Source organism: Tamandua tetradactyla, chromosome X, assembly GCF_023851605.1.
Source record: "Tamandua tetradactyla isolate mTamTet1 chromosome X, mTamTet1.pri, whole genome shotgun sequence".
In the NCBI taxonomy this organism is placed as follows: Eukaryota; Metazoa; Chordata; class Mammalia; order Pilosa; family Myrmecophagidae; genus Tamandua; species Tamandua tetradactyla.
In genome coordinates this window covers 84,954,829-84,969,035 of record NC_135353.1, presented here as the reverse complement: position 1 = coordinate 84,969,035, position 14,207 = coordinate 84,954,829, and the positions used below count along the sequence as shown (strand labels likewise).

The 14,207-nt window shown below is 38.4% G+C and overlaps 1 protein-coding gene across 8 annotated transcripts in view; it reads left to right on the top strand.

Annotated features, from left to right (window-relative positions):
• APOOL (apolipoprotein O like) overlaps nucleotides 1–14,207 on the top strand; it is a 331,599-nt gene that overhangs the window by 46,242 nt on the left and 271,150 nt on the right. For 5 of the 8 annotated variants that reach the window (XM_077146710.1, XM_077146711.1, XM_077146714.1 and 2 more), the window contains exon 2: nucleotides 11,157–11,279. In XM_077146710.1, coding sequence (XP_077002825.1) covers nucleotides 11,157–11,279 — 123 coding nt within the window. The remainder of the gene's footprint in view (nucleotides 1–11,156; nucleotides 11,280–14,207) is intronic. The other 3 variants (XM_077146717.1, XM_077146712.1, XM_077146715.1) reach the window with 1 other exon arrangement.

The window sequence follows — 14,207 nt, the reverse complement described above, 5'->3', positions numbered from 1 at the left end:
ATGTCCTGGAGAAGAAACTAAGATCCGCGCGTCTTACTAAGCCGCCATCTTCCAGGAAGTCCTCCTGTGTTTTTAATAGCAGACATTCTTGTAGGTGTGAGATGATATCTCATTGTGATTTTGATTTGCATTTCCATAATAGGTAGTGTAGATGAGTATCTTTTCATGTGCTTTTTAGCCATTTGTATTTCCTTATTGGTAAAATATTTATTCCTATCTTTTGCCCATTTTTGAGTTGAAGGATTTCTTCATATTCACTAGATATCAAACCCTTATCCAATATGTGGTTACCAAATGTTTTCTCCCATTGAGTTGGCTGCTTTTTCACCCTTTTGATGAAGTCCTTTGAAGCACAAGTATTCAGTCTTGAGGAATTCCTATGAAGTGACCTCTTATCACTAGGTCTTAAAGATATTTTCTTATATTTTATTCTAGCAGATTTATGGTAGTGACTCTTATATTTTTAGGTCTTTGATCCACTTTGAGTTAATTTTTATGTAGGGTGTGAGGCAGGGGTCCTCTTTCCTTCCTTTAGATATAGATATCTGGTTTTCTCAACACCATTTATTGAAGAGACTATTCTGTTCTAGTAGAACAATTCCTAATGGGGTTGGGAGCCTTGTCAAAAATTAGTTGACCATAGACCTCAGGGTCTATTTCTGAGCTCTCAATTTGTTTCCATTGATCAATATGCCTATGTTTATGCCAGTACCATGCTGTTTTGACCACTGTATCTTTATAATATGCTTTAAAGTCAGGAAGTGTGAGTCCTCCCACTTCATTCTTCTTTTTCAGGATGTTTTTGGCTATTTGAGGCCCCTTTGCCTTCCAAATAAAATTGGTAACTAGCTTTTTCATTTCTGCAAAGTAGGTTGTTGGAATTGTTATTTGTGCTAGTTTGAAGCTAGGTACCCCAGTAAAGCCATGTTTTAACCCTGATCCAGTCTTGTGGGGGTAGCCATTTCTTTTTATCTTGATTCATTATCATAGGGCAGAAACTTTTGATTAGATTATCTTCATGGAGATGTGACATGCCAGTTGTGGGTGTTGCCTTTTGATTAGATGGAGAAGTGATTCTGCCCATTCAAGGTGGGTCTTTATTAGTTTACTCGAGTCCTTTAAAAGGGGAAACATTTTGAAGAATGTATAGAGCCCATGTAGACACTTGGAGAACAGTTGCTTCAGAGCTGACAGAGACACAGATGTTTGGAGATGCTTGCAGTGTCAACAGAGAGAGCAGATGCCTAGATGCAGGCAGAGCCCAGCAGATGTTGCCATGTGCCTTCCCATGAGATGCTAAGCAAGCCAGAACCCAGAGTTGTGTCCCAGAGGAGCTAAGTGAAGGCCCACAGAAGCCAAGTGAGGAACTCCCACAGGAAACAGAGGCTGAAGACAACAGAGCCCAGGAGTAAGGGACCAGCAGGTACCAGCTGTGTGCCTTCCTAGTTGACAGAAGTGTTCTAGATGGAATCAGCCTTTCTTGAGTGAAGGTACCCTCTTGTTGATGCCTTAATTTGGACATTTTCTCAGCCTTAGAACTGTAAACTTGTCACTTATTAAATTCTCTTTATAAAAGCCGTTCCATTTCTAGTATATTGCATTCTGGCAGCTTAGCAAACTAATACAGTATTGCATTGAATCTATAGATCCGTTTGGCTAGAATTTGGGTATTTTCCCTTTTAGTTACTCTTTCTGTTGATCTTCATTTCTTCTCACTACTCCAAGCCACTCTTTCCTGTCTTTTCATTTCATGCTGCAGAATTCCCTTTAGTAATTCTTGTAGAGCAGGCCTTTTTCAAACTCCCCCAATTTCTGTTTATTTGTGACAATTTTAAACTCTCCCATTTTTTTCCTCCAAAGCTTAACAGATTTATTGAGGTGAAGAGGCAGAGAGAAGGTAGGTGTGAGAGCAGAAGGGAGAAAGCAGGTGGGAGCCTGAAAATGGCTTCTGCCTAGGGAGCCAGTGAAAGGAAAGAGCAAATGGCTCCATAAACTCCCTCATGTTTGAAGGACAGTTTTGTTGGATAAATAATTTTGGCTCTCTTTCAATAGCTTAAATATATCTTACCACTGGCTTCTTGTCTCCATGGTTTCTGATGAGAAGTTAGAATTTAGTCTTACTGAGGATCCCTTGTATGTGACAACTAGCTTTTCTGTTGCTGCTTTCAGAATTCTCTCTTTATGTTTGGCATTCGACATTCTGATTAGTATATGTTTTAGAGTAGGTCTGATAGGATTTATTCTGTTTTTAGTATATTGTACTTTTTGGACATGTATATTTGTTTCTCATAAGTTTGGAAAATTTTGGCCTTCATTTCCTCAAATATTCTTTCTGCCCCTTCTCGGACACCCTGACATGTATGTTTGTGTACGTCATGCTGACACTCAAATCCCTGATGGGTTTTGTAAATAGGGAAAACACATCTTCTTGATGGTCCAGAGGGTGGAATGTGCTGGTTTGAAATGATATATGTACCCTAGAAAAGCCATGTTTTAATCTTAATCCCATTTCGTAAAGGCAGCCATTTCTTCTAATCCCTCTTCAGTATTGTATGTTTGACTCTGTAATCAGATCATCTCCCTGGAGATGTAATCCAATCAACAGTGGTTGTTAAGCTGGATTAGGTGGCTACATGTCTCCACCCATTTGGGTGGGTCTTGATAAATTTTGGGGATCCTATAAAAGATGAAACATTTTGGAGAATGAAAGAGATTCAGAGAGAGAAGAGCAGAACGACATAGCCGTGAGAAGCAGAGTCCACCAGCCAATGACCTTTGGAGATGAAGAAGGAAAACGCCTCCCAGGGAGCTTCACAAAACCGGAAGCCAGGAGAGAAAGCTACATTAGCTTTTTTTTTCCCCACCCATTTGAGTGGGTCTTGATTAGTTTACAGGAATCCTATAAAAGGGAATGATAAGAGAGAAAGCCAGGAGATTTCTGAGAGTGCAGAGAATGACATAGCCATGAGAAGCAGAGAGTCTACCAGCTAGCAACCTTTGGAGATGAAAAAGGAAAACGCCTCCTGGGGAGCTTCGTGAAACAGGAAGCCAGGAGAGAAAGCTAGCAGACAATGCCATGTGTTCTAGTTTGCTAGCTGCCGGAATGAAATATACCAGAATCAGAATGGCTTTTAAAAAGGTGAATTTAATAAGTTGCTAGTTTACAGTTCTCAGGCTGAGAAAATGTCCAATTAAACAAGTCTATAGAAATGTCCAGTCAAAGGCATCTAGGAAAAGATACCTTGCTTCAAGAAGGCCAATGAAGTTCAGGGTTTCTCTCTCAAGTGAGAAGGCTAACACAGTCTCTCTCAGCTGGAAGGGCACATGGTGAACACATTTTCATCTGCTAGCTTTCTTTCCTGGCTTCCGGTTTTGTGAAGCTCCCTGGGAGGTGTTTTCCTTCTTCATCTCCAAAGGTCGCTGGCTTGTGGACTCTGCTTCTCATGGCTGTGTCGTTCTGCTCTGCTCTGTCTGAATCTCTTTCATTCTCCAAAATGTTTCGTCTTTTATAGGATCCCCAAAACTTATCAAGACCCACCCAAATGGGTGGAGACATGTAGCCACCTAATCCAGCTTAACAACCACTCTTGATTAAATCACATCTCCTGGGAGATGATCTGATTACAGTTTCAAACATACAGTATTGAATAGGGATTATTCTGCCTTTACAAAATGGGATTTAGATTAAAACATGGCTTTTCTAGGGGCCATACATCCTATCAAACCAGCACACTGTGTTAGCCACATATCTTTCCAAATGAGCGAGAAACCCTGACCATGTTTGCCATGTGCCTTCTCATTTGAGAGAGAAACCCTGAACTTCATCGGCCTTCTTTAACCAAGGTATCTTTCTCTGGATGCCTTTGATTGGACATTTCTAAAGACTTGTTTTAACTGGGACATTTTCTTGGCTTTAGAACTGTAAACTAGCAATTTATTAAATTCCCCTTTTAATAAGCCATTATGTTCCTGGTATATTGCATTCCAGCAGCTAGCAAACTAGAACAGGGTGGCAGCCAGGCTCCCGCAAATCCCTGGAGAATGTGGTCCACCCTCTCTAAGGCCCAGGGCACCAGAACTCTTCGTGAACATCAAGGCAGAAGACCCCGACCTCTGCTTCTGAGGCAAACTCATCCCCTCCACATGCAGAGGTGATCCATTCTCATGGCCAGAGGTTTCTTGGCTTAAGACCTTAGCTTCTGTGGTTCTGCCTCTGAGGCCATTCTTCCTTCAATCTGTTCCTTTTCTGTCCCTTTTAGTCTAGACTTGCAGTGGTTCCATTTACACCAGTCTCACAAAAAATGTGTTGACGTTGGCATGCAGCATCAACAGGGGTTGATGCCATCAGACAATAGGACCTTCCACAGATCCTTTCTAGATAGGTCTATCTCCAGTCCTTGCTTGTCCTGTAATGACTGACTGGTTCCCTTTTCAGTTAAATCCTTACCTGGGTCACTATTCTCTGGAGCCTCACTTCCTAGAAGCCCAGATTTTTCCAGACCATCTGCTTTCTTTGTACTGAAAAGTTCAGTTTTTTATTTATCCCTCTTATGTCACATTTTACTATAAGCTGCAAGGGGAAACCAGACACATCCGCCACACTCAGTTTAGAATTCTCCTCAACCAAGCATCCCTGATGGTCAAATTCAAATTCTTTCTTCCAACCAGCACCAGGATTCAATTTCGCCAAACCATCTACCATATCAAATCAAGGGTTGCCTTCCTTCCAAAAGAAGTATCTTTAGTGTTCATATTTCTACCAACAGTTTCTTCAAAGCAATCTAGGGTTTTTCTATCAAGCTCCTCACAGTTCTTCCAGAATCCTCCCCTTATCAATTTAAAAAGCCATTCCAATGTGTTTGGTATTGCAAACACAGCAGCACCCCGACTCCTCTGGTAGCAAAATCTGTTTTAGTTTGCTAAATGCTGCCGGAATGCAATGCACCAAAGATAGACTGGCTTTTATAAAGGAGATTTATCTAGTTACAAATTTACTGTTCTTCAGAGGAAAGGCAGCTAACTCTTCTGGGTTTGTCTGTCACATGTGAAGGTACACAGCAACATCTGTTGGCCCTCTCTCTGGGCTTCAAATAGCTTTCCCCAAGGCATTTCCTCTGCATTTCCAAACATCTGAGTTTGCACTCCAAGCTGAGTTGTGATGGGTTGCTTCCCTCTCTTCTTACTCTTCCTTTTATGCCTCTAGCTAATTAATGTTACTCATTGAGGAAGGCACTTCCCTTAGCCTACTGCAGATGTAATCTGCTGTAGATGAATTTTGCATGCTGATAATTTAAGTCCACAGCAACAGAAAAACTAGGCACCATCACCTGGCCACGTTAACACCTGAACCTAACTACTACACATACCAAACAATACGCAGATATACTATTGACATTTATAATTACCCGAATGGTTATTCTTACCACACATCTTTATTTCTTTATGCTGGTTTTAGCCACTGTGTATTGTGGATTCCTTTCAGGCTAAAGAACTGCTTTTAGTATTGCTTGTAGGGCAGGTTTTGTGGTGATGAACTCCCTCGGCTTTTGTTTATCTGAGAATATCTATCTCTCCCTCATTTTTGATAGAGTCTCGCCTGATATAACATTCTTTGCTAGCAGTTCTCTTTCAGCATTTTAAGTATTTCAACCCACTGCCTTCTTGCTTCCATGGTTTCTAATAAGAAATTAGCACTGAATATAATTGGAACTCCCTTGCCCGTAACACATTGCTTGTCTCTGGCAGTTTTCAGAACTCTCCTTTTGCTTTGTATTCAATATTATGATCAACATATGACATGCTGTAATCTTCATGTTTATTCTGTTTGCTGCTTTTTTGTTTTTGTTGTTGTTTTGGGCGTCTTTGTTGTGCTTATTCACATCTGTTGCTAGGTCTGGGAAGTTTTCTGTTATTATTTCTTTGAATTTTCCTTCTGTCCCTTTCCTTCTTCTCCTTCTGGGATCCCCATATGTCTCCTAGAGTGTTTTCACTTTTAGTTATTCTTCTTCTTTCTGTTTCTCATCGCGACTCATTTCAATTGTCTTCTTTGTTGGTATTTCCTGGATTTTAAAATCTTCCTTTGGATGGGCCATCATTTCTTATTTATTTGTTTGTCTTGTACTCTTTTGTTGTACACTGTACATTTTAGTATTTTGTAATGCTAATTCTTGGATTTATTGCTTTAGATATCTGTTTCTTGTTTTTGTGAGCAGATCGTGAAAGGACAGAAATTTTCTTGAGTTTCACACCTCCTATTTGGAAGTTCTGACCAAGGTGAATGCCTTTGCAGGGTTTTGCCTGTCATTCTGTGCCTCTGCCTTGTCCTGGGGTTTTGCTTGATAGTTCTTTTTTAGTTCCTTTGTTTACAGGAATTTGGTTGTCCTTTCTGTTTCCCAAGACACAGACCTGTCTCTGTGGGGTATTTGAAGCATGCCTTTGTCCCAAACTGTCTACCTCTATAGATTTATACCCTCCTTTCCTTGTCTGGAGCTACTTTCGTCTGGAGGATAAATACTGGGAGGAGGGGTACACTGGAGAAGAGTTTCCCATGTCAGTTTTTTTCAGTCAAAACAGTGGCAAGGATCCACACTGGGGACACAGACCAGTTCCAAAGTGCCCTGGGGAGGTGATCAGGATTGGCAACATGGGCTTCTCTAAAGACTCTCTAAAACTGAACTCTCCTGGCCTGTGCAACAAATTCAGCTCTTTAGCTGTCTCCTGTATCCCTGTGGAAGTGTACTGTCCTTAAGTTTCCACTGCTACTCCACCTCTGTGTGTAAGGTTGAAACAATGGCTACGTCCACCTTTGTCCAGGGCAAGTTGAAGCAGTCACTGCCCTATGATCTGGGACCCCAGTGATCTGAATATGCTAAGCGAAACCTGATTAAAACCTAATCAAATCCATTGGGGGAAACGGATTTTTGCGTTCTTTTCTGTCACAGCAAGCTAGCCAGGGTCTGGACCCCCATGATAGCCTATGGTGAGAGAGGCATCTGCTCCACTGTGCCGAGAGAGCCATTTACTGTTCTTTACTGTAACTTGTCAGTATTTCCTTCTTGCTCTTCCCTGGATGCTTAACAGTGTTCCTCTGGCCTTGAGTTTCCAAATATTTGTTTCTGACTGTTTCTGACCATTTAATATTTCAAATATACTAGTGGAAGGACAGAACTCCCTACTCCTTCGTCTTCTCAGAATCCTTCTCCAAATTTTTAACATTGAATTTTGTTTTATAGGTGTCATAGGACTCTTGATTTAATAGCTTTTGCTACATGATGATATTATATTGATAACTCATAACTAATGAATGGAACTGACTTTGGATTAGTCTCTAGTAAATATATTATTTTTAATGCAAAATAGTTACAAATTCCTATGGAAGAGAACTTTAAACTTCAGTTTTGTTAGTAAAGAAGAGAAAATCCATAATGCTTTCCAGGCCTTTTAGCAATGGAATATTAATATTGTTTAGAAGGAGCACATTAGATGGAATTTTTAAAAACATCATTATGAAGAAAATCTATTATTTTGATATCAGAAGCACTTGAAAGGGATGATCTTGTGATGAGTCTTGTGTGAAAATTACCTGGTGTTCATTTTTAGTCTTGCTATTTGTAAATCTCTATATGTTAAAATTCTATTCTCAGACCCATTGTCTTTTGCAGGGAGTCTCTCTTTTTTTTAATCTCTTATTGATTTTAAGCAAGACATTAATTTTTTTTGAAATTACAATTAATTTTATGTCAAGTTCTTTCCTTCTTGGGAAAATTAGGATTGCTTCCACATAATTTTAATGCACTTAGATTAATAATGGATATATAAGCCTGTATGTTTTTATAATACCCCCGAACTCAGATACATGTTTAAACATCTTATTTGATTTTCGAAATGAAGGGTTTACAGCTTTTTCCCCATAAAGGGTCAGATAGTAAATATTTTAGGTCGTTTTTTGTCACCTAAGGTCTCTGATTACATACTCCTCTTATTTTCTTTTAACAACTTTTTAAATATGTTTAAAGCAAATCAAAAGAAAAACATTCTTAGCTTAGGCTAGATTTAGCTCAAGGGCCATGATTTGTTGATCACGATTCTAAATTTTTCAGTGTCCCTACCATCAGCTACCACTTTTGGATAGTGATATCTACTTCACCAGTATAACTAGTGTTTTCAAAAAGGCCTGAGCCTGCCTCTGATTTCTTTTAATAAAAATCTTGGCCTTCTTTCCTTAGAGGTAATAAATATGATACGTACTTTTCAGTTGTTCTTATGGTTCTCCCTAGAGTCTGATTAATATCAAATACATGTGAGAAGAAAAACAGGGGAAGAAGAATAGTAGTTTTAGTTCCTTATTCAGGAATCAAAAAGAATTAAAAACTAAAAATCTAAAATTAATTGCCCATTTACCAAGTGCAAGCCATTTTCATATATCTCATTTACTCCTCGTGGCAACCATGAAAAGGTAGGTATTCCCATTTTTTCAGAAGTATAACCTGAGACTAAGACAGCACTGTCCACTAGAACTTTCTGTAATTAAGGAATTGCTTTATATCTGTGCTGTCTAATAATGCTGTTTGGTACTTGAAATGGGACTCACGTGACTAACAGAATTTTTTATTTTATTTAATTTCAATGTAAATTGACACATGTGGCTAGTAATTACCATACTGGTCAATATTATTCTAAAGTATAAAGAATTTGTTCAGATTTAGACAATAGTTTCCATAACTAGTTAAAACCAGGTCCCTGTGACTCCTAAGCTCATGCTTTTTCCATTGTGTCGTCTGCCTAATCAATAAAATCGAGGTGTCTGTGAAGTCAAAGAGTAGTGGACTGTGCTCTACTAAATAGAAAATATAGAGAAGGTATCCAGACTCATTGCAAGGCATATTAACTTTTTCAGAGTACTAGATCAGTTATTATAGCTGTGTTCTGAAGTATTAGGTCATAGTTATCAACCAATGCCTGTAATATTCTTTTATCATTACATATTACCGTCACGTTATATGAAATTAGATGGCTGTACTCTAAGAACTTCACAGTGTTGAAAAATTTTCAGATAACATACTTCAAAAGCGTTTTTCTTATGTCTAGGAAGTAGTTACTTCAGGAGAAGTAAAATCTAGTCAGGTATTTTAAGAATAGCTTTTTATTGTTGTGAAAATTGATATCCTTCAAATAATAACCTAAGAGTTTTATTAACAAAATTTCCCTGCTTCAAGGGAGAGCGTCCCTTCTCACATCAGTTGTAATATACTTTTTAATTGATACTTGACATAAGTATAAGGTAGAAATCTTGTTATTTCATTAGTGGATACCAATTGGGTATAAGAAATCAAAAGGATGTCTTTGGAAGAGGCAGGCCTGGATAGCGAATGTTGTTGCATCTAATAGATGGAGGCTAGAAGATTGGGGAGGAAATAGAATTTCTCTTGTTAGTGTTGTCTTCATTTTATGCTGTATTTCGGGAGTCTCAATTTAAATTGGCATCTTGCCTAGTTTAAGCAAGAAATTAGTGCCTTTAGCCTTCCTTACTCTGCTCAGAAAACAAGAATGGGGTCAGAAATGAAGTACAGGCACTATCACTGTTATCAGGAGAACATCTGCAATCCTTTGCCCATTGTTTGTTCTGGGTCTTACACGGTTCTACCTGTATGTAAGACATGGGGACCTCTTTCCTTTTCCATTTCAGCAATCTCCTTTTCCATCTGGAGAATTGAGCTCTTAAAATATTAGTTCCTTGGAAAGCTTTTCATTTGCCTTTTTGAATGGATTAACTTTAGTCCTTATTTTGGCACCTGAATAAATACTGGAATACTTAGTTCTTAGAGCCAGTAATTTTCTTGCATTGTTAATTCAAAATTATAACCAAAACAAAGGTCACTTTTGGCTTTAGATTAAACATGAAACTGGGAAAATTTAGGGAAAAATTTGGAGCAAGGTATTTACAGTGTGTTCTAGTTTGCTAGCTGTCAGAATGCAATATACCAGAATGTCTTTTAAAAAGGGGAATTTAATAAGTTACTACTTTACAGTTCTAAGGCTGAGAAAATGTCCCAGTTAACACAGGTCGATAGAAATGTCCAATCAAAGGCATCCAGGGAAGTTCAGGGTTTCTCTCTCAAGTGAGAAGGCACATGGCGAACACAGTCAGGGCTTCTCTCTCAGCTGGAAGGGTACATGGCGAACACGGCATCATCTGCTAGCTTTCTCTCCTGGCTTCCAGTTTCATGAAGCTCCCCAGGAGGCATTTTCCTTCTTCATCTCCAAAGGTCGCTGGCTGGTGGACTCTGCTTCGTGGTGCTGCAGCATTCTCTGCTCTCCCCGAATCTCTAGCTTTCTCCAAAATGTTTCCTCTCTGTAGGACTTCAGAAACTAATCAAGACCTACCCAAATGGGTGGAGACATGCCTCTACCTAATCCAGTTTAACAACCACTCTTGATAAAATTGCATCTCCAGGGAGATGATCTAATTACAGTTTCAAATATACACTGCTGAATAGGGATTAGAAGAAACGGCTGCCTTTACAAAATGGGATTAGGATTAAAACATGGCTTTTCTAGAGTGCATACATCATTTCAAACCAGCACACAGTGGAAGGAAATTATTTGTAAGAAGTCTAAATAGAAATTGTGTTTTATGATACAAACCTCATCCCTCCCTCCCAGCACTTCACATCACTACTTTACTTTTCTAATAGTGTTTACACTTGTAATATGCCATAAAACTTCTTTTTTGGTTTATATCCTCTTACTGGAATGTGAGCTCTGATGTTTTATTCACTGATGTATTCTAAGCATTTATATCAGATATGGCATATACTAGGCACTCAGTTAATATTTGTGGCTTAAATGAATACCATGATCAATATCACTTATTCCCTTTAATTTTGGATTCACTTCCTCCTAGTAATTCTTGTATTGCTATATTTACATGAACTAGGTAATTCACAAGCAGGTAAAAGTAGTATTCTACCATTCAGTATGAGAAAAGAACTTTTGGAACCATATCACAAAAATATATACAATAATTTGGAGTGCTTGAGTATTTATTATATTTATATTAAGCCAAAAGTGTTCCTCAGATACTCCTTGCAAGTATTAGAAAATGGAAGAAGGGTAGTATTTCAATTATAAAGGTCTTTTTGATATGTCTTTCTCAGATGCGAAAGCTGACAACCATGCCTGCAGGTCTGATATGCACATCTATAGGTGTGTGTGCAGCCAAAGAAGAGGAACCCAAAAAGCTGCTAGTAAAAACAGAGCAGGTAATTTGTATACTGCAGGTTTGTAAATGTCATATATTATGCCAACATTGAGTTTTTTTTAATTGTCTCTATTCATCAAATATTTGCTAGGCACATTTTATAAGTTGAGATTATCACAGGCAATGTGAAATAGGCAAGGATGACTTGACTCACAGCTATCTTAGTAAGTGAGAGGCAGTGGGACTCAACACAATTGAAACAAAGAACAGCAAGCTTTAAGGGCTGTTGATGAGTTGGAACATGGTAGGAGGAGTTGATCACTGGGATAGTTGAGTGATTTACTGACATTGGAATTAGTAACACTTGATTCTGGATGTTTTTGCAGTAATCTGGCCACCTGGACTCTTCTAAGGAATGCAGGGAGGAGGAGATCAAGAGCTGCTTAGATAGAAGCCTCTCAGGCACCTGGATAGCGAAGGGCCTGTGTGAGGTGGACTTGGAGTCAGGGAGAAGCCTGTCTAAAATTTAGTTAAGCTAGGGGGAAGTTAAGGCCATCTTGATCAGTCCTTCCTTTTGTCTGAGACAAATAGTGCTTATTTGTCACTGAACAACTCAGAGTTATCATACATCTGAATGGGGTGAAGTAAGGACTCAGAAGTAGTCTCTGGAAGACTTTTGTTGGTATTGTTTCTGTAAAATCAGTTGAGTGATCTGTTGAGACATGGTGGCAAAGATCAGTTGTTTTAGAGTTAGGCATTTTGAAGGAGGAATGTCTAAAAATAAAAACGACATCTTAATATAAAAGATTTTATTAACATCTGAGCAGCTGGTGGATAAACATCTTCCTGTTGTGTAGCACTGTTCATTGAATTTCTTGAAGGTAAGCTGTAGATGCTCTTGCTGATGTTGTTTGCAATAAAGGTTATCTCTATATAAGGGTAGGTATGACTTGAGCATTTTGCTATTCTCGAGTGACCCAGTTAGTTGCTTGTCTGGGGAGAAATCCATTTGATTCAGTGGATGAGTCCCTTGATGTACATAACAAATTTTTGGGTTTTAGCTTAAAGTATTACTTTAAATGCAGAAAAGGCCAATTACAATGCAACCTAGAATCTCAATAAGAATTTGGGCTGTGAGGTTTTATTTTTCCATGACACTGAGTCAGGAAAGTGAGAGGGAAATTGGAGACATCAGTTTGGAGAGTTGTAGCTATATAATGGAGAAAACTGCAAGAATCAAAAAATTAGTAAACAATATGTGCAAAGTGACATGATCCAGTCCAATTTACATGTCGGTAACAAACCACATAATTAGGTGCAGTTTACAAAGGGGGTAAAAAATAGCTTATAAGTAATGAACAGGAGCTGAATGTTATAATCAATAGGTGTGTGCTATAGTTATCTATTGAAACACAAAATTTCTCTATACTCACCCTCCATTTGGTCAAAGATAATCCCAAAGAAAGATTATTCTTGATTATAAAATAAGACTGGCTTAAAAAAAAATAAGACTGGCTTTATTAGATTTGGCTTGGTTATTTACAGAGATGTAGCACGAATGGTAATTTGCCATATGGGCAGTTATAGGTTTGGTTTTTGAAAATTTTCATAAGGAATCTCAGATTGGGCTTTTAAAAGCTTCTTCAAACTGAAAAGCCAAGCCAAGAGTTTGCTACTGGATTTCACCTGCAGTACCTATAGATTTGGATGAATATCCCGCTCTTTGAGTCCCCATCCCCCCAAATCATATGGTTACTAGGCCTGCTAGGATTGACCTTATTTACTCACCTGTAGGGCTGGGAACCCTATAAGCAAGATACCAGGCTGGCTTTCCTAAAAAGGCTTATAAGCATCGGCTCTATAAAGTCAACCTTAGTTCCTTAAAAGCCTTGGTTATATAGTCAATATTTTCAATTATGTCCAGTTAACAAGGAGGACTTACTCTTACTGAACTATGCAAGTAATTATATTAGCATGAAAATAGAAAATTTTAATAGTTTCTGAATTATGGAGGGATCAGGCAGAGAGAAAAAATAAATGTTTAATTTTTGCTTACAAAATATGATCTACTAAACTGTTATGAATTGTAGATAGCCTTAGGTAAAATAAAAAGGTTATTTATAGCTATAAAATAGAACATTAAAATATTAGCAATATTTCAAACAAAAGTCATTGCTCTACTTTATCAGGTCATTCTATCCTATGTAATAATTATTATTATTTTTGAGGTGCATGGGCCTGGAACTGAACCTGGGTCTCCTGCATAGCAGGCGAGAATTTGACTACTGAACTACACGTGCACCCATTTATTATTATTTTAATCTTCGGTTAGCAGTCTCATGAATCCATTAGCTTTTCCACTAGAAATCTGGAAATTTTGACTCAAGTCTACTAGTATGCTCTCAGAGTTATACAAGCAATGTCATTAAAAGTCTCTGTCCCAGGGTACCTGTCATGTGCCTTTCCATGTGTCCTTGAGACAGTTCTTTTTCTGTTGAAGATGAAGAACTCTGGCCTGTAGCTGATTGCAAGCACTTTCAGGGAAGCATCAGAGTAAAGAACTGTAAATGAAAAAAAGACTTAAAAAGGCAATGATGCTTCTTCCTGGCAGGACCTATGGAGGAGGTGCCCATAGCTCAGGGAGTACTTGGGCCATGTCCACATGTGTTCAATCTAAGTAAACTTCTGTGGAAAAGTCAAACTCTGAATCTGCACTTAGTTTAATTTTGTGTATTCCCATGGAAAGGTGAAATCAGTTGGAGGAAAACAATGAATGATATCTTTGCCAGTTAGAAACTGTTGTGTACCCTGGGAAAGAAAGCTAGTAGACATCACCATATGCTTTCCAAGCTGACAGAGAAACACGGAACATCATCAGCCCTTTCTCGAGTCAAGGCAGGGGAAATTTTCTTAAAAAACAAGAAACGTTATCCATGCATCATATCTGCAGGAAAGACATATCTACCATCATGTCATTGAAGCAGAATTCTCATACTTAAAAGAATGG